The sequence below is a fragment of the Corvus moneduloides genome, chromosome 2 (genome assembly GCF_009650955.1).
Source record: "Corvus moneduloides isolate bCorMon1 chromosome 2, bCorMon1.pri, whole genome shotgun sequence".
NCBI classification, from domain to species: domain Eukaryota; kingdom Metazoa; phylum Chordata; class Aves; order Passeriformes; family Corvidae; genus Corvus; species Corvus moneduloides.
This window is the reverse complement of record NC_045477.1, coordinates 28,972,794-28,993,097: the sequence shown is the minus strand read 5'-3', so window position 1 is coordinate 28,993,097 and position 20,304 is coordinate 28,972,794. Positions and strand designations below refer to the sequence as shown.

At 50.9% G+C, this 20,304-nt stretch overlaps 2 protein-coding genes across 3 annotated transcripts; both read right to left on the bottom strand.

Moving 5' to 3' along the window:
- Nucleotides 1-2,592: 2,592 nt before the first annotated feature.
- Nucleotides 2,593-5,443, bottom strand: TPI1 (triosephosphate isomerase 1). The gene is made up of 7 exons (XM_032098798.1): nt 5,208-5,443; nt 4,338-4,461; nt 4,177-4,261; nt 3,911-4,043; nt 3,717-3,802; nt 3,436-3,523; nt 2,593-3,160 (listed from the first exon to the last, which is right to left on the bottom strand). Exons 1-7 carry the CDS (start codon nt 5,317-5,319, stop codon nt 3,042-3,044), a joined length of 747 nt encoding a protein of 248 aa, XP_031954689.1. The 5' UTR covers nt 5,320-5,443; the 3' UTR covers nt 2,593-3,041.
- A 59-nt stretch (nt 5,444-5,502) lies between these two features.
- On the bottom strand, nt 5,503-20,277 carry USP5 (ubiquitin specific peptidase 5). Of its 2 annotated transcripts, none has more exons than XM_032098795.1 (20): nt 20,123-20,277; nt 18,556-18,681; nt 18,192-18,258; nt 15,246-15,379; nt 14,806-14,951; nt 14,321-14,505; nt 13,665-13,759; nt 12,962-13,155; nt 12,738-12,809; nt 11,467-11,548; nt 11,122-11,247; nt 10,529-10,682; nt 9,972-10,146; nt 8,585-8,673; nt 8,198-8,389; nt 7,545-7,688; nt 7,246-7,391; nt 7,011-7,164; nt 6,275-6,359; nt 5,503-6,108 (listed from the first exon to the last, which is right to left on the bottom strand). In XM_032098795.1, exons 1-20 carry the CDS (start codon nt 20,228-20,230, stop codon nt 6,015-6,017), a joined length of 2,568 nt encoding a protein of 855 aa, XP_031954686.1. In that variant the 5' UTR covers nt 20,231-20,277; the 3' UTR covers nt 5,503-6,014. The 2 variants fall into 2 exon arrangements, with proteins under 2 accessions (XP_031954686.1, XP_031954687.1); XM_032098796.1 differs by having other exon boundaries at nt 8,267-8,389; nt 20,123-20,276.
- Nucleotides 20,278-20,304: the final 27 nt, after the last annotated feature.

Genomic DNA, 20,304 nt, shown 5'->3' with positions numbered 1-20,304 from the left:
TTGCTGAGGGCTCCACCCAACCTGGCCTTGAACACCTTCCGGATGGGGCAGCCACAACTCCTCTGGCAACCTGTTCCAGTGCCTCACCGCCCTCAGAGTAAAGAATTAATCTGCATATGAACACTTCCTTTCCTGTCTTGCTTCCTGCCTAAACATCCCCTAATTACAGAAGGAAACCCAAATCTTTAAGCTAGAGAAATTTTATTTCGATTATATATATCCCAAACCTGATTATACTGATAATTAAGGAGGTTATGTGCTAAAAGCCAGCCCACACACTCACAGAGGAGCACAGGGCGATGATGGCAGGATGGGGAGCCCAAGCAGCACCTGCCAGGCTGCTTCCAGGCCCATCCCAGGAGCCATCAGCCCACTAAAGGCCCATTTCGAGGGACACAGAGGCACAGTGGCAGGTGGGAACCCAAATTAAGGACTCAGAGAAAGGAACACCCTGTCCAGCCCCCTCCCAGGGGAGCCTCAGCCCCAGAGCATCTTTAGGACTGGGGGTGTCACTGAGTTCAGGGGTGTGGGACACAGGACGGGATGCAGGGGAAGAGCACTGGGGAATTGCACTGGACTCCTCAGGGAGTGTTTAGAGCAGGAACCAAAGGCAGGAAAGGGAGGGATCTAGGTGATTTATAGGGAAACGAATGTGGGATACAGGAATAAAAAGGGCCAGCCACATGCAAATGGTTTGTGATGGTTTCTCCATGTCCTGCCCCTGATCAGTGCAGCCTGTCCCGTCTTCTCATTAAACTTTCACACTTTGCCCTGGGTGAGGAACTTGTGGCCAGAGCACCACAGGGAGTTGGCTACTGGGGGGCTGGAGAGGTTGGGATCGAGGGACAGCTACTGGGCAGTGCCTGAGCCCAGCTGCTGGAAGGAGACACACTGTACACGTGTGAAAACTTCTATAAATACACAGATGCTCACTAGTGCTCCTCCATCCTGCTCAGCTGGAGCAGGGGCTGGGATGGCTGCCAGTGCTGTGTGGGAGTGCTCTGTGTGCACGGATGTGTAAGCTGTGTGGCCAGCCATGGCTATGTTTAAGTGCAATATATTCAGTCACAGAATATTCTGAGTTTAAAGGTGTCCCTTTAAAGGTGATCACACAAGGATCATTAGGTCTGACATGCATGTGTGGTGCCTACTGGGAATATAAGCTCAGCCTGGCTATTGTTTGGGGCTGAGAATGCAGAGCCATCGCAGCCTCTCTCAGGCTGTCACATCTGGCACAATGCATTTTTCTCCAACAGCAACCTGTTTAAGATCCAACCACTACAGTTTGCTGTGAGGATCTGGCAGTATTTCCACTCCACAGAGCTGCAGTCCTGCCAGAAAGCAGACAAAGAGAAGAGAAACAACACTCCTGCTGATATAGAAATGATTTTCCATGAGTTTATTCCTCATTAAATGAATGCTTTCATGCCCCTGCATTCTCTCAAAGCAGCAAGATCAATGCCCAGCTCCCATCTGGTTTTTTTTATGTAGGTCACTCTCCTGGGCCCTTGTGCTGTGGGCAGGGCTGGGCAGGAGCTGACAGCAGAGCTGCAGCCAGTGGCCCATCCCTGAATGGTTCTACCCAGCCCCTGCAGCCTCAGGGCCCTTGTGTGCCCCTGCTGCATCACTGCTGCTCTGGTCATTATGACCCAATGGCCCCAAACTACAGCCATGGCCCAGCAGCCTCTCAGAAATGTGCTCTGGTTGTAGAAAACAGTGCTCAATTTTTTTTTTTTTTTGCCTTTGAATTATCCTCCTTCTTTCCGCATCACTCCACACACATACAGAGCTGGGAGCCGCCACCTCCTTGCTGCTGTCAGGCTCTTCCTTCTCAGACCACCTGATATTCTAGGAAGGAAATCCCTCCCATCCAGCTGGGCAGCAGGAAACTCCCCCAACAGTAGCAGGGCAGGCACCCTTGCAGCATCAGGCTTTTTCCTCCTTGCTCCTCAGCTCCTGCCCCTCATCCCTCAGGTGATGCTGGCAATAGCAACTACAACACTGCCCATAGGCTCCCAAGGATGTATGCCTCACAGCTAAGCTCCTCCTTGTGAGGCACTTCTTTTTCACCACCCTCGGTACTACCAAAAAAAAATCAGCAGCTGGAAAGTAACATCAAGTCTTGCTTCCTCGCCCACCAGCACATGGCTGAAAGCAGGCAGCAAGCACTGCCCCAACACAGGGCCTAAATAAAATCTTTGCCTGCACAGAGATGGAGCTGCTCCACTCCACGTTTAATGAGGAGTCATTTACCAGTCCTTACAGGCAAAGAGCACGGATGAGCACATTTCTGAGCCTGCCAGGGAAGACTAGCTCACTGGTGGAACAGCCAGGTGCTCCAGCAACTACTGGAATAGTGATACAGATGGAAAAGACATAGTCAAATCACCACAGCAGCTCTTCTTTCCAAAGAAGAGCTGTTACATGGCAGAAGTAAGATGCAGACTGAACCTGTGCCATGCCTACTGGGGCAATGGTGGGCTCCCGGGAAAAGCCCACAAAACCCTCTCTGCAACCAGTCACCTCCAAAGGCAGTAAGTTCTCTACACTGCTTGTCCCCAAAATGCTTCCAAATAAGATCCAGGACACACCTTTGCTTTTTCTTTTTCATTTATTGTTCAGTACGGGACACAGGTGAGGTAAGACATCTCACAAGGGTCTAAGCTGACAGGCCCCTTGCTGATGGAGCTGAAGGATGCAAGAGACTGTGGTTCCTTTTTCCTTCCCGCAGCACCAGCGGCCCCCTCTCCCTGCAGGGCTGCAGGGGAAAGGGAGAGATACTGGCCAGGTGGGCTGTGGGCTCTTAACAGGTCAATGGGAAACTGAGAATTCAGCTCAGAGAGGAGACTGTCAAGACTCTGCTGAAACAGGCTCCTGCTAACAGGACTCCAACGTGGTGGGGGTGGTTAGCAGAACATCTAGAACAATGACTGTGGAGGGGGAAAGCCTCAAGGGAGGCCTCTGTACTGAGACATGTGCAACGAAAGGTCCCTTCTTGCTTCCATTTCTTAACCACAAGGGACGGCTCCTCATGGGGTACTTCAGTGTTTGGCATTGATAATATCCACAAACTCTGGCTTGAGAGAAGCTCCACCAACAAGGAAGCCATCCACATCATGCTGAGAGGCCAGCTCCTTACAGTTGCTGCCAGTGACAGAACCTAAGGAGGGAGCAGTGTTTTAAGGTCAGATGTGCCAGCTCTAAGAAAACAGGGCCAGGGCAAAGGCAAGACCGGCAAGGTACCAGCCGCCTCTTGCAGACAGCAAGACTGTCTCCCACATATCCAAAAAAGCTACCCAAACAAGCTAGAAGATGATTCTTCATGCTCTGAAAGTCAAGAGTACCCTTGCCAGGCAGAGAATCATGTACAACTGCAGCAACAGGTATTGAAACTAAGCACTTCCTGCCCTGGAAAGTCTCTTCAGACTCACTTACCTCCATAGATAATCCTAGTTGACTGAGCAACAGCATCGGACACGTGGCTTTTCAGCCACCCCCGCAGCTTCTCGTGAACTTCCTGAGCCTGCAATAGAACACAAGAGTCCCACTGAGGCCTGAGCCACTCTGCACACAATTCCCTTCCAAAGACAAGGGAACACTCAGATATTCTCTAAGTCACTAAGAATCTCCAGGAGAGTCTCAGTAAGAATCTTCAAGTAGGTTTCCTGAGGGGGAAGGGTCAGTTGGCCATTTAGTCAGCCACCCCCTGCTCATACCTGTTGGGGAGTTGCAGTTTTACCAGTTCCAATAGCCCAGACTGGCTCATAGGCCAGAACCACTTTACTCCAGTCCTTCACGTTATCTAGGGAGGAGGGAGAAGGTACAGGTGAGCACAGTACCCCCATGCTGGGAAGAGCAGAGGTGGAAAACTGCTAAAAAACCCAAACCAGCAATTTCTTTTTCCTCTTACCAGCAATAGCCTTGGTCTGTTCAAAAACCACTTTCTCTGTTATGCCAGCTTCTCTCTCATCCAGCTTCTCTCCAATGCAGGCAATGACTCCAAGGCCCTCAGCCAGAGCATGAGCCACCTTCTGCCCAATCAGCTGGGAATGGAAAAGAAACAAGACAGCCAATAAAACAGGCCTACAGAAGCAGGTCTGGTTTAATTGCTCACTTTTCCAGTCTTTGGAGACCCATCTGAGCTGGACCATGTCTCCATTCTATGAGGCCACTCACCTCATCAGACTCTCCAAAAACATGCCTTCGCTCTGAGTGGCCCAGGATCACCCATGCAGCTCCAATATCTTTGATCATTGCTGGGCTGGGGAGAAAGGAGATGACTCACTGAAGGAAATTCACATCCCAGAGGCACCCTGACTTCACTCTCTGGGGCTCACCTGATCTCTCCTGTGAAAGCACCCTTTGGTACCTTGTAACAGTTCTGTGCTGCGACTCCAATCTTTGCATCGAGCTTCTGACGGGCAAAGTCAAGGTAGATGGCGGGGGCTCCACAAACCACCTCTGCAAGCAAAGCACATAGTTACCCCTGAGACAGGCAAAGGGCAGAAACTGTACCCAGCCACTGATCCCAAATCCCAGCCCCAAGAGGTCATCCCTCTCTCCTGGGAAGGCATGGCCTGCCTCTCCTCACTGACATTTGGGGGACCCGGCAGCCACAGGACAATCCCTGCTATCTGATGACTCAACAGCAGAGAGGAAAGCCCTTTTCAGGGGGCTGGACAGGCAATACCAAGCCGCCGGCCAGGTCACAGGGGTCCCTTGGAAAGTGTCCAGATAAAACACCGAGTGAGAATCCCACCCTGCAGCCTGGGCCAGGCCGGGCCGAACGCGGGAGAGCCGCACCGGGTTGCGCCTGGGGTTGTAACCGGGCACGGCGGCGGGGCAGGGGCAGCAGGCGGGCCAGGGGCAGCGCAGCTCGGCCGCAGCGCGGTGCTCCGAGACCCCCGCTCCCGGGGCGTGGGGGCCAGCCCGAGGGGCGGCGCGGGCCCCCGGCACTGCGGGCCGCCCGCTCCCGCGGGGTCTCCGGGGATCGGCCGGGGGCGCCCCGGGGGTCGGCCGCACGTGTCCGCCGGGCCCAAGGGAACCCGGATCCGGTTTCGCGGGTATATTTAGCGCCGCTGCCGCGGGGTTATATTTAGGCCCCCGCCGCCCTCCGACATTTGCCGCTCCCCCGCCCGGGCCCGGGCCCGGTCCCCGGCTCCGCAGGGCCGTGCGGGACGTGCGCTACGTGCGGGCCGCGCCCTCACCGGTGTCGGCGGAGAGCTTGGCGCTGTTCAGCGTGTGGATGAGCTCGCCCAAGCTCTTCTTGTCGCCGTTCATCTTCCAGTTGCCCCCCACGAAGAACTTCCTGGGCGCCATGGCGGGAACGAGCGGGAGCGGGGCCGGCACCGGAGGAGACGCGAAGGTCAGCGGCGGCGACGGCGCGTGCGGCGCCCGGCGCCCTTCTTATAGCGCGGCGGCGGCCGAGGCCCCGCCCCAGCCCCGCCCCGCCCGCAGCCCCGCCCGCGTTCTCCGCCAGCCAGGCGGGGGTCACACAGGAGCCAGGGGGGTATTTCGACTTTTATTTTGTCCCTCGTGTATTTTGGCATGTGAAGGGCACACAAGGGGAAGCGCTGCTCGTGGCCCGCCTTGCTGCCCGCCCCACGCCCCCGCCCGGCAGGGCGGGCAGGAGGAACCCCCCCATTCACAAGCCACACGTACACACAAGCCCCCTCCTCTCCTTCCGGACAGCAAGGAGGTGGCATCATCCCACCAAGCAGCGAAGCACTAGGGCTGTGTGTCACGGGGGTGAGGACAGTGAGGACATTTCCTATAGAAACAGATATTCCCAACCCCCCGAAACCCCTTCACTCATGTCCACGGGGGCTCCAGCCCCCAGTCAATTAGTCAGTGAACTCGTCTCCCCCTGTATCTCCACAGAGAGGCCGTGAAGGGACGACTAGGGAAAGAGGAGCAGGGAAGAGGACCCTGCTCCCACCCTCACTGCCCCCACCCCTTTTCCCCCCCACACCTTCAGCCCACTCTCCCCCCACCACACACAGCAAGAGGATGTTCTAGCTGGGAATCCGCTGATAGAAGTAGATGTAGCCCAGGTCCTTGGGGGGCTTCTCAGAAGCACAGACTTTCTGGTCGTTGTAGATCACCCACCTGCAACAGGCACAAGAGGAGCTCAGGAATGCCATTCTGTGGTTAAGACACAACTGGATTCCACTCACCTGGTCTCAACCCCAACCCCCCAAGACTTCTGAAGAAAGAGGGGAGGATGGGGATTTAAAGCAGTACCTCAGTTCCCTTACACTGTGGAAATCCTTACCTGCCATCTTTCTTGATGTGACAAACATAATGTCCACACATAGTTGAAGTACCCATGTGGCTGATGAAGGCAAACAGCTGATATTCTTGAAAGAAGGAATGAAGAGAGGATTGTCATGGAAAGAGGAAAGATGTCTTGCTCCCTAACACCCTGTGCAAGGCCCTCTCTGAGAAGGATCCCTGAAGGAAGCTCTGCTGGGTCATAATTTACAACTGCACCCCCATCAAGTGTGACTGTGAGTGGTCCTAAGGCCAAACACAGAGGGAAATGGGAGATCGTAACTTCCGTTTAGCCTTCTCTCTTCCAGCTTTTTGTTTGGGCCATGGGTGCTGGATGGGTAAGGCAGGGATTCTTCTCCCTATGGCACCCAGCAGCCAAGCACCACTGGCACCAATTCTGTACACAGACTGCAACTGGTTTTTCAGCAGGAACCAAAAGGGCAAAAAAACCTCCCAGAACCACTGGATAAAAGAAGCACAGCCCTTCCTGTCCTTCACTTGATGCCACTTCCCCTGCCTCTCTCTTACTGGCTTCCAGGTAATCCTCATCCAGCCTGAAGGGTTGAGGCTACTTTGCCATTCTTTCCCTCTTCCTCCTTGCTTCCACCTCTACAACCAGATCAGCTCTGTGATAGCTGCTGCTGCTGCTAAAACCTGGAGTACCGCATGGATCAGCAATGACAAAGTCATGCTGAGTTTGCACCCCAAAATCCACATTCCTATGGCTTGGAACTCACTTCCAGGCCCATCGCGCACTTTGGGACCCACAGGGATGGATTCAGAGATGGACTCGGCTGCCGAGCGCCCCTCTGAGATATCCATAGCAGCTTCTGCATCGAGGTCATCGATGTGACTAAAGATCCAATCCACAGCACGTTCCAGACTGTTGTTCTGGAAGGAAGAAGACAGTGAACTTGAGAATCCCTGCTCCTGAGAAAATCCTTGCACTCTGGTATCACCCGTGCCTCTCACCGTGGCCCTAAGTGCTTTCATAGCCTGGTCCCGGGAGAAGCCCATGGAGACAATGGTGGCTACACTGTCTTCTGAAGGAGGGTCTGGGCAGGCAATAGTTGACCCTGGTCCACTGGATCCAGGGAGAACTAATGGGTTAGCAAAGTCTGCAGCAGGAAACAGAACACAGCTCAGAGTAGTTAGATCTCTCCAAGAGGGCACAGTCCAAGTCCAAACTACTTCAGTTTTCCACTGTGGTAGCAAGACACAAGCACAACAGCCCAGGAGCGGTAAGCTTCACCACGGCCATGGCCTCATACCTGGATCGTCCATATGTGACATGACCCAGTTCATGGCCGCCTCAACCCCACTATTCCCTGTGTAGTACACGGCTTTGCGGCAGGCATCCATGGGAAAGCCCATTTCCACTAGCTGGATAATCACCGACTCATCCAGCATGGGTGCTGTGGGAAGACAGAAGTTAGAGCCACCCACTCCCACCCATCTCTGCTGGCTCCATTTTGTCTAGTGTCACACAGCCTCCAAAGCCACCACACAAAGTTCCATCTCTCTGCTTTTCTCAGCCACCTTTCTTCTTCAGAAGAGCAGTCTCACACACAGGCAAAGAACAAAACAATTCAACTCATGAACTCCTCCCTAGGCTCCGAACCTGACCTCCCACTACAGTTTGTGAAAATTAAATATCCCTACCAATTAAATCCTGTATAAATCCCAGCTCTGCCTCCTCTAAATGCACCGGACATGCCACCCCCCCATCTTGCACAGAACAGGAATCAACAAACCCCCTTGCATAACGCCCTTGCATAACAGGGATGCAAGGGAGGCAGCTGGCAATCGCTGACAAAAGGACAGGGAAAGTCTGAGCAAGTGGGAAACTGCTAGCATGGGACACAAGGCAAGGAGAGCAAGGAAATGAGTCAGGCATCAGGAAGAGAGGAGGAGAATCACTAACATGTCGGAGAGGAGAAGTGAGGGGAGCAGAAGGAGTCGTCGTCCTCGTTGCCATAGAACCCCAGGCTACCTTTGGGCTCATCTGGTGTCACCAGTGGGGGTGCGATGTCTGGCATTTCTTCTTCTCCATCCTGCAGCCCCATTCCCTGCAGTGCAGAAATATCCAGCTCCTCTGGCATTTCAATGGAAACATCTGCAAGATATGGTCTTGCTCAGCCTCCATATAGGGGCAGAAGCAAAGGACTCGGCTGGGAGATCTAGAAGGGTAAGTCCCTGGGGATGCCTGCAGCAACTTTTGGGATAGTTACTTTCCTCTTGGTGGTAATGACCACAATATCTGTATGTGACTCCCAGTACCTATATGCTCTGTACCTCTCATCCTCCTTACCAAGCTTTTTGGGAACCCAGTCCAGACCGAAAGTGAACTTCTTGATCTGGATGACCAGATAATCTGGGAAAGAGGCGAACCGTGTCGTTCTGAAAGAGACACATAATAGTTTTAAATACTTTGTCAGCAAAGATTGAGGGTATCTAACTGAATCAAGAAAACAGTTGAGTAGGGCAGAGCCATGTCCTGAGCATGGGGGATACACCAGTCTGTGAAGCTCTCCTGTGCTGAGCTTAAAGCTCCTCAAACACAGAACCATGTCTAAGGCAGAAGCCTCGACAAGAGGAGATGGAATGCAAATCTTGGGGATGAGAAAAAATAGTACATATTCTCTACCTTCCAATCGTGTATTTTACAAGCCTGGTCAGATTGTGTTTAATTAAAAGTCTAACCCTTAAGGAATGATGTGGAAATAACACCTTTTATTAGACCAACAGATATACCTGCAGGAACTGAGAAGCTTTCAAGCACAAGAGCACTTCTTTGGATATGAAACAGAAGCAGTGAATTTTAAGTTAACTGAATTTGGTTAAACATTATTCAGTCAGACAATTTGAGAGAGAAAGTGTCTGGAATCTGTGAAACAGAGGGCAATGTTTGTGAAGGGAGAAGCACCTGTGAGACATACTCATTACCAGGTGATAATTGCAACATGATGTAGAACTAAATTAAGCAACAGTAAAGTGCTTGAATACAACTCAGTAAAAATTAAAACAAAATGTTACTTTTCAATGTGATGTTTGTTTCTAATAGCTATTGCTTAATAATGGAATATTTGTTAGAAAAAGACTTTCAACTCTTTGAGGACTTTCACTACAAAAGAACACTCAGTAGCATCACAGCAGAAAGCTGCTTACGTTTGCGTAATCTTGTCACTGCAACTTTGCACTGTTACATGTGCTACAGGCAGTGAGAAAAATTAAAGCTGTTTTTTAAACCTTGCTACTAGAATTTAAGCTAGCATTCTTTCAAAGAACTCATGCATCTTTTACCTCACTGTTCTGCTCAAATCTTAACAGTTAAAAACTTAAAGAAATTTTAGAGATGGTGCAAGATCAGTGTCATCATACAGGCAGTACTGATTCCAAAGCTAAATTTTAAATTTACAGTAAAAGCGACTAGTTTTCTTGAATATCTCTGTATTTTCATAGCCCCTCAGCAACTGACATCTGATGGCTAGGACTGCACTAGCACTGCTGTTCTGCCCACTGAGGGCAACCACTCTGGCACTGATGGACTGATCCCCTCTCTGCCTCAGTGTTCTATGGACCCAGGGTGCGGAGGACCACAGCGCTTCAGTAATGGTTCTTCCCCCCAAGCCACTACGAGAAGTCCCCAGAGATGCAGCTATGGCCAGCTCATCACAGCTTAGCTGACACACACTTACTTGAGAGCCACAGACTTGGCCTGCAAGGCTGTGCTCCAGAAATCATCCACCTGCTCTGGAGCTCCATAGGCCTCTAGGCAGGAGCTGAAAGGCACCTTGGCTCGCACCAGCTCAGGCAGCGGCTGCTTCTCCTCCTCTGCCTGCCTCTTCTTCTCCTCATATTCCAGCAGTTCATCTAGAGGATAAAGCAGAGGAGTCAAGGACCACCTCTAGGTACCTACAAAGCGACTGGTGTAAGCTACATCCAGAGGCAGAGCAGGCCTATAGATACATCGAGAACGGAGCACAACTTCCAGAGCACTGTTCTGCTACTGCAGTCACTCCTGTTTTGCTGCTGAATCACAGCCCAGCTTGTGGTGTCCGAGGGAAAGGCTCTAGAGGGACATCACCGTGTCACACCACCTCTGAAGAAATCAGCCCGATCCCACAAAAGCAGGAGGAGGATCTGGCCTCAGAAGTGGCAAAGAAGTCCCTTTCGCATTTAAGGAGTTCTGTAAGAATAGTACAATATACAAACATAGGGTTTGCTACTGTTCTGGTCTTGGCACATTACTGACCTTTGTTGAGTGCAGCATCCATGGGCACAGGCAGCTGCATAATATAGTCCACACGCTGGGTATATTTCACCTTTTCTGTAGCCAGGCACTTCAGCTTCTCCTCCACCAGAAAACGGAAGACCTCATTAGGGTTCTCCGAGCTGCGGCAGTTCCTCTGAAGAAGGAGAGATTAGAAGGACAGATGTAACATCAGAAGGGCAGAAAAAATGATCTGCAGTTACAGTGATGCCACACAGCACACAGCTGAAGAGTATTCACTTCTATACCCAGTCCCCTGGAACAGACAGCAAATAGGAAACTAAAGCCAGCTTCTGTACTCCAGGAAGCCATGGTATTCCTGCTCCTAAAGAAGAAAGGTTACATCTCCAGCTGTGCCACTCCCAAAAGAGATTTCTCCAAGGAATCAGCCCTGAAAACAGGCCCAAGCACCTCTCCTTCTCCACCCTGGCAGGTGCTAGCTGGCCCATTCCTCTGTGTTCTCTCCCATTCTCTGCTCCAATTGCCAGCTTCTCACCTCCACTCCTCACCCCTTGCTGTGGGAAGAAAACCAAGCTGGACTTTTCAATGATTTGCCAGATAGACTCAACCATTACCTCCACCATGTTGATGAAGTGCAGAAAGAATTCCTGGGCATCTTGCTGTCGGTTAGTGGAAAATTCTGGGTGCCCCTTTCCGATGAGGGACTTAAACATGCGTGGAGCAATGCCATTTTGCATACCCTGCAAATAACAGTGTGGAAGAGGAAGGTGGTCATAATTTGCCAAGCATGTGTCCTGGCATGTACCACTCTACTCTTAGCCATGCTTTTCTTCAGGTGACAGGCCTTGGAACAAGCCCCAGCACAGGTTTTCAGAAAGGGTTCTCCCTCCCTTGCCACGTAGCACACACAATACCTCATGCAACACACACATCAAGAGGATGCCGTATCCAAGCCTCACCTTCTGATCAGGCTGCTGCTCCCCGTCTGCAGAAGCTGGCCTTGAATACTCCCCAGAAAGCAGTCCATGGCCCAGTTTGGCTCTGGAACGACAAAGTCACTGCTGGTACCAATGTTTCTTCAGTCTCACACGCTCCAGGAGCTGTATCAACCCATCCAGCTTTAACACTGCCATGGGCTGTCAGTCTCACAGATAACAGCTTTCTCTGCTGCACCAGGCAAGATTATCTTATTGCGGTCTGCTCTCTGGCCCCAGGAGAAATCACTGACTTCAAAGTTACCAGGACTTTTGGGTGCCAATCTCAACCACTGCTTGCACACTGAGTAGACCATGAAGGAACAGCTGGTGCTGAGACGTGGGGAACACAGCAATGTCTGACTGTGCAGGAGACAACAGGGCACAGAGAAATTGTCTGAGCCAGAAATAGCACTGCTGTGAGCAGACTGATCACGTTTTCCCCAGAGGAAAGACTGACTGCATGAGGCACTTAATGGACAACAGTATGTGTTCAGCAATTTCCTCCTATGCCCACACCCTCCTGCTATTCCATTTCAACCCAGTCCTTCCCCGTCATTATTGCCATTTGTCTGGAACCAAATCTTACCAATTCCTCCCTCTGCCCAGGCAATAATCTTCCTGGCTGTCTCACCTTAATCCCCTCTCAGTGGATACCTCACTCTAGGCTGCCCAAATTTAGAATCCTCCTGTACCACTGAACTCTCTTTCCACAAATGCCACCTTCCATTCCTCCACCACAAACTTCCACATGCTGCTTTCTTGTTTGAGAGCAGCTGTAGCAATGCAAACCCCTCCCAAATCTTGTGTTCCTCCTTCTGCACATCCTCCTGCACACTACCTCTTGAGGGAAGCCTCTTTTAAGCACACATAAATTGTCCACTGAGAATAAAGCTGCCTAAACCTACACATCCCCCTGCTCTTTGCCATCTCCCCTCACTGCAGACAGCAAGCCCCTTTTTGCTGTTATGCAGACAGAAGCTGCCTCCCAGAAATCCCCCCAGTTTAAGAGGCATAGCACACATAATACATTTCAGAGCCTCTCATGCACACAGGGTGCACTCTGTCTTCTCCACCTAGGGCATTCAGCTGAACTTCCTTGGCTTAGATCCTTATTGATCACTGAGGGTCAGCGTCTCTGGTGACAGGCAAGGAAATAGAGGTGAGGCTCGAGGGAGAACCCAGGAGCAAAGCAGCACAGAGGGGATGCATCCAAGCAGCCTCAGCCTTCCTTGTCTCACCAAAACTCTACGTACACTTGTGTGCTGAAATCCTGTGTGGGGTCCGAAGGTGCACTTTGGAATATCTTCTCCAGTTTGTCCACATACCTGCAGAGCAAAAGGGAGCATTCTAAGGGATATGTGGGTTCACCTAGTAAAAATGCAGTTCTGAGCATGATTACTGCAACAGAAGCTCCCAGCTCTAGGAGACCTTTGTACTGATCCCAGACTAATGGAAAGGAGTGATTAAGCTCACTTACTTTCTCTGGAAGTCTGGGATACTGAACAGCACCTGCATCACAGAATTGAGGTAGCAACTGTTGCCCAGGTTACGGATACCAGTGTACCCAGGCCCATAGAGGGGCTTGAGTTGAACGCCAGACTCCTGGATGAGCTCCCACTCCCCAATGCGCTGGTTCATGTCTATTTCCAGTTCTGTCATTGTCTTGTCTGTCTGCAGAGGGAAAGAACAGGAAAATCCTCAAAGAAGACTCAAGGACACATCAGAGGTGTGAAAAGCACAATGCTGTAGAGAAACAGAGTCAAATCCTTTCTGTTTCATTCTATAAGTAGAGGAGGAAGAAACAAGAATTGTTTCTGTATATATGAATACCTGGGACAGAAAGAGGAGAGAAAAGAAATATGAGAGAAATCTGAACCATTCCCTATAAAGAGGCATGGAAATCACACACTAACAGAAAAAGCTCAGCACCTGGGAGCCTCCCTGCCCATCGTACAGAGACATAACCCCAGGGAAATAAACCTGAGGGACATGAAAGAAAAGCAAAAAAGGCAATCAAAGAAGAGAGGAAGATGAGACAACTCTCTGTGTAACAAAAAACCCCAGGGTTTCTTGACCAGGAAGGGTTCTGCATAGCCACAGAAAGCCAGAATCCAGCTAAGACACCTCAACACTCCTTCTCTCTCCCTCTGGGCCTATGGAGGATACCACTTCCTCCTCACCTTCTGCATCTTAAGCATGTCAATCCCAAAGTGTGCCAGGTGTTCTGCCAGGTTGGGATCCAACACCATGTCATCCTCGTCATAGGAGTAGACATCTGTGCAGGAAAAGAGAAAAAAGAGAAACTTGTAATGGCCTTTGATCTCAAATTCACAGCTGGATGAAGAAAGTGCTCAGAACTAGAAGTTTTGACGAAGTGAGCTGTGGGGGTTTCTGCCTTTTCTCAACAAATAACATGACAGACAGTATATTGAGATTCCTCCTAAACATGTAACACGACAAATTTGTCAGTGATCAGCGTACAGAGGTACACTTATGCCTGGAGTAAGGAAAGTGGGTTACTGTGCCATATACTCTCTGCTCGGGATTTGGACACACGATTCTTTGATAAACACCCCAGCACAGAAAATCAGATGGCAACCTGGATAACTATTCTAAAAGCTTCCAACTACAAGGGAGGGGCAGAGGAAGGCAAGGTTTTATCAACTCGTTCTTTGCCTCACACAAGAAGCAGGTCAGAGTGGGAAAGTTCACAATGGGATGACACTGCGTGTTCCAGGTCACAAGATGGCCAGCACCACCCCGATACCTGGAAGAGATCTCTGTCAGCCTGAGTGGTGCCTGGCATCCCTAACCCCAGGAGGATCCCCCTTCTCACCAGCCCCATCAGGAGTAATTGTTCCCAGTTTCACAGCCAGCGGGTAGCCGGTTTCTCGGTAGTGCTCGACAGCGTGGTTGTTGCCACCACTGCCATCAAAGTAGCGCCGACCACAGAGGATGGCTCCGTCAGTCATGTTCAGCCACAGGTTCTCCTTCATGTCACACTTGCTGCACTTCCAGCCACTATTGACAAGGAACAGAGGAAAAGAGATCAGAGTGAAAACCTCTGGGTTCTGCCTCCCAAGCCCTCTCCACTGCTGCCCACTGCAGTATCCGTAGTAGAAGCGATTAAGCGATCTCATTCCTCTTTTACTACACAACACTGAGCATCCTGAAATACCTTAGTGTGCCGCCTCCCCTGAAATTACTTTGTCAAGGCACCCTCAGAGACTCACAAAAGAAGTCTCATCTGCTGCTGCAGTCCAGCACAGGAGAAGGGCCTGAGACACAGAGTGACACAGCGAGTTCCAGCACTATGCTCACCACGGTGGGATGCGGACATCGTTCTGAAGCTGGTGCAGGGAAAAAGCGTGCTTGGAAACACGTCGAACCTCCCCATCCCAAGCCTGCACCTCCTGCTTCCGTGAGGCTGAATCTGCTGTCAGGATGGCCTCAATCGCACTGGCAATCTGGAATTAGGACAGCAGGAGAAAACATGAAGGGCTGGCCTACCACAGTAAGGGCACAAGAAGCTTCCAGTGCCACAACACTCCACATTTAGGGAAGTCAGCTGAGACTTTCGGGAGCCTCAGTCACAAGCCAGGACTGTAATATAGAGCACTGTATAAGTGCAGAACAATCCTGATGACTGCTAGCTGAGATTTCCCTGCAGCTCGGCAGGATCCCTTTTACAAGGCAGTTTCCTTCTCTGTAATGGCACATTTCTCCATCAACAGTAAACACAGCCCTCCAATCGAACATACCCTGTCTTTGACCATGTCTGGTAGTCCCTCCAGCCCATCACGTGGAATATCCAAATGGTCTGGGAAAATTACTATTTTTACATCTTCATCATACTCAAACTTTTCTTCTGTGATGTCAAATCCACCTTCTACACCTACAAGAAGAAAAAACATTGCGGTAACTGGTGAAACCAAAGAGCTTGAAAAGCTTCTTTCCCCACAGCTTACATGAAAGAAGGCACCATGACTAAGACAAAGATCTAAATCAGTGATCCACAATCTTTCTTCCACTTCTGGATCCCAGAGTTTCTGCTGGCAGTGTGGACTTCACAGGTACAATTATAAGCATAGTGACAATATGTTTATTTTCCCCAGCTATTTTTTCAGATGCTTAAAAACAATCTCCAGACCCTGACTACAACCAGGAAGAAAACCAAACCTGCTCTAGAGAGGCATTGGCCAGAACAGAGCCAAGATAAAGCACAGGTGTTCATCCTTCACCAGAATACTCAAGGCAGTGAATGGAGATGTGCAAAAAGAGATCATCTTGAAAGCCAGGGCAAAGGTCAGGTCTACCAGCACCTTTAAGAAGCCCGACTCTCTTTCTTGCCTTTTCCAGAAAGGGTAGTTTAGAGTCCTGCACTCAAGCAAGAAGAACCAGGAGCTCCTCTGGAACCAGAACATCCAGAATTGCAGAAAAGGTCTTAGCAAAGGTACAGTGACAGTAGTTTCTACGCCCACCTAGCTGCACTGTCCAGAGGTTGCACCAGAAACGGGAGATCCATACATAAAAGGTTATTTGCCAGTTGTAAAGTCATCATGGATGCTCACCAAAACATCTGCAGTTTCTGCAGATTCCCTCACCTACAGTTACTGAATTATGTAGGTACTCAGAGGAAAACCTTGGCCTTCTCTGTTCTGCAGGCATTCTCATGCTACATCCCAAAAGGAAACAGGCAGAAGATACATGGCTTATTAGCAGCCTAAACCCCCTGTGCTTTTAAACTGAATTTCCTTTCTTTCTGGAAAAATTGCATGCTGTGACTGTGATAATCTCTGCAACAAATATCTGAACATCTGCAGCTGCAACAAATCTCTGAAGGGAATAAAAGCTTCTGCTGCTCAGTGCCTCTGCCTCAAGAATCCTGTGTGCAACACAGTTCTGATAACCACCACTGCATTTCCTTAAAACATTATTGTCAAAAATATCTGGTCCCATGATATCTCCTGCAACTCCCTCCTTAGATACCTACGATTTTTACACTATGGACAAACTGCTATGTACGAACATGATGCTTTTAGAAAACAGTCACCAGCATCATGCAACAACATACCTAGATAATCCTCTTCTGCGCCTCTTCAGCACAGCCCAGAGACTTCCTGTCACCACTTCAAAGAGTAAAGCAATACACAATCCCCCAGGGCATTACACAATTCCTGAACCCTAAACAAGCTAAACCAGACTGGTGAACCTTCTGCGGCTCCAGATGAGGAAGAAGGTCAATAGCCACCAGCTTGCCCTGAGGTACACTGCCTCCCTTTCCATGGTGGTACCTAAGCACTACACATCACGAAAGTCCATCAACCAACATGCAGGCATAGGAGGCAAGCACTGCAGATCTTTTCTCCCCATTGAGAGGGGAAAGTGAGGTACTGAGAGACCAAGAGCTACATTTTACAGTCAATGACCTTTTGCTCCCAAATCTTTCTAGTACTTTAAAAAAATCTCCCACATCAGGATTAGCTATACCACCACAGTTCAGCTAAAATAAAGGTTAAAAAAAACCTTTTCCTGAACTCAAGACCATTGTCTCACAGGGCTAATACTTTCTTTTATTCTCTCCTGCTCCATTCACACCACTAAGCTGTTATCACAGGCAGATATTTGCCGACCCACTGACAACATTTGTTGCAAGACCTTTGTAGAACTCAGGACGCAGAAACAACTCATAATGCAGGCCAGGCCTCATCTCTCCCAAAGCAGCACAATCATACATATACATAGAAGCACTGGCTATCTGAAGAAACAGAGATTCCACTCTCATTTTTGCTAGAAGTGATCTTTGGGGTGCTATTCAGCTCACCAGCAAAACAGGGAGCAGCTGACAATCTTAACAGTGGTATTTGTGCTCTGGCAGCAGACAACTCACTCGGCATCTACACCAGGGAAAAAGTGAGCCAAAAGCAAGACATTCACAGTCCAGATTCTGGATTCCCCTCTAGTGGTCAGCTTCCAGCAAGCCAAGAACCTGTTACTGCTACAAATGTTCCTGTCCCTTGCTTTATGTGTCTCCATAATGGCTCACAAATTACCAGCTGAGACTGCTCCAAATAAGCAGCATCTCCATTGATTGCCATGACAGCTTTCTCAGTTGGTGAAAGACAGTAATGGAACACCAGCGTTGTTCTTCCAAAAAAGGAAGATTTTTAGTATTTTTTATGTTTTAATGCTCATCTGTATTTCCTCCAGTATCAGCCTTATAAGACCTAATGAGCCAAAAATGCTAATGCAGCATTTCCCATTAATTTCTTTCCCATCTATATCAATAACACTAGTTCAATATCCGAGGAGTTTAAAAAACAGTTTATCTCCCAGGAGCTTCAAATTTACTTTTCTCAGACATGTATTTTCTCAAATTTATTTCAGCCCCTTGCTGGGCACATTGTGTTTAAGCAACAGTCCCAGTCTGGTTATCCCCACACCAAGCTGAGCCAGGCATGCAGGGTCATGGCAAAGGATAAAAAACATATTTATCCACGGAAAACAAGATGCAGCTTTGGTCACAGAACACAACTACCACCTTAATGACTGTTCTACAGAAACTGCTCACCCGAGACACACTGGAAAACACAAAGTCAGAATTTGGCCAGGGATACCAGCGCAGAAGAGCAAAGCAGAGATGAGCCAGGCAGCTCCAGAGGACTGGCTGAACACAAGGACCACACAGTACATAGGTGCTTCCTTACCAATAGCCAAGCGAGTTGGTTTCTTCCTCGGGGGGTCCCCAGCACTGGAGTTGGTGTCTTCTTCCTTCTGTGGTGTTGAGAAGAAATAGGGAAATAAGAGTTAGGGGGACAGGCATGCTGCGGCAAGCCTTAGGGATTGAAATCAAGTTACTATGAAAACAGAAGGAAACCAGACAGAAACAACGTGGGCAATCCATACAACAGCTCAACACAAGCAGAAATGAAGCACTGGTGTCCCTTAATTCACCAGGAAGAACATCAGTTGTATCTGAGGAGAGAAAACTCTGTATCTGATGGAATACACAGACACAGCCCAACTCTCAACTACAGAGCAAGTTTGAGTGTATGTATCTTTCTTTTTTACCGGTTTACGTGTTCTTTTGAGGTGCAGGTAGACCCGCTGGCCTGTCTTCTGATAGTGCTTTTCCACATACTGCTTCCCAAAGCCCAGGAACGTGTTCATGCAGATATACAAGCCGCCATCTGACTCCTGGAAGGAAGGAGGGACAAAACTGAAGGGAGGTGGTAAAGAATGCCATTCCAGCTGCTAGGATAGGCATGGAAGACTAGTCATTATTCATTAAATCATGGAACAGGTCATTCCTACATACCAGCCATGAGCAGCTAGTAAGAAATAGGATGGCAAGCCCCAGCCTGGCTGTCCAAGAAGAACAGGTACTCCTGTTATGATGATGTATTTAAAAAACTATTTGCGTGTTCATTTATGGCAGGATGCTACCAAATCAGGAAAGCCTGAGTTTCCACAAGAGTTTAACTTGTAAAAGGCCCTTAGCATGCACAGTTTACAAGTTCAGAGCATGGTACAATCATTACCAGCAAAACTGTGACACCCTGTCCAAACGTGTGACTCCCAGTGCCACAGGGAATGCTGCCAAGCTACAGTGTGAGGAAGGTTAACAGACCACTGTTTACTTTTGCTGTTGTGTTCAAAAGCCTGTGAGCAGCTTGGAAACGGATACAGAATGTGCCCCCATCATCCCACCAGCAGCTGGAAAACACCACACTCATTCAGCAGATACCCTTTTCAAATTGAAGGGGCAGGGGACCCAAATGCAGAGGCTGGAAAGGAGGGAAACCACTAAGAAGCTCTCAGAAGCTGCTGGGACTGAGTCAGAGCGGGCAGTGCGTGGTCAGGCATCACTGTGGAGCTCGGGAAGGGAAAGAGGGCCAGGATGCCATGTGCCGCTTCCTCGAAGGACCCGTATCTTCAGCTGCAGCCTATTTCTGCTGGGCTGGGGCTCAGCCCGGACGGGCGCCCGCGAAGAAGCTCAAGGGGGACCTCGCCCTCCCGCTGCCTTCACTTCCCCAGGTCCCCTTAGGCCGAGTGGGGGTAGCGCAGGAAGCGCAGGGATGCCAGCGGGGTGGAGACGGCTGGAGAAGGGACCACTGCCATCTTAATGACACAGCACCGCCTCGCCCCCCGCCTGCCCGGCCACGCCGCGCGGCGAGGCCGGGGGGGTGGCTCAGACCCGGGCAGGGCGGGACCCCCGGCCCGCCCCCCGCCGCCGAGGGCGGGCCCGGGACGCGCCCGACCTCCCGCCCCCCGCCGGACTACAAGTCCTGGCGAGCACCCGCACGGAAGGTTCGCGCCGGGGGCACTCACTCTCCGGGGGCTGCCGGCGGGCCAGGCCGCCGCTGATCGGGGCGAGTGCCCTGCCCACGCCCGCCCCGGCCCCAGAACTACAGCCCCCAGCGCACCGCAGGCGGGCGGGGTGCGCCGCGGGGCACGCCGGGCGCTGTAGTCCGCGAGGACATCGCGCGCCGCCCGGGAGCGGCCGCCGCGGCCACCGGGGAACCACAAATCCCGTGAGGCCCCGCGCGGGCAGCGCCCCGGCTGGCGGCGGGGTGGGGGCCGGCCGCGGCGGGAGCAGCCCGGGCGGGCGGGCGGGCCGGCGGTGGGGCGCGCTTACCGGCGTGTCGAAGGAGAAGGCGCACTCGTCCTTGTGGACGCGGTCGCCGGCCTTGGGCACCCGGATGGACGGTAACACCGACAGCAGCGCCTCGCTCAGCTCCGCCATGACAGCGGCTCACCGCGGCACCGCCCACAGCCCCGCCCCGCCCAATCGCAGCCCGGCGCGGTCAGGCGGATTCT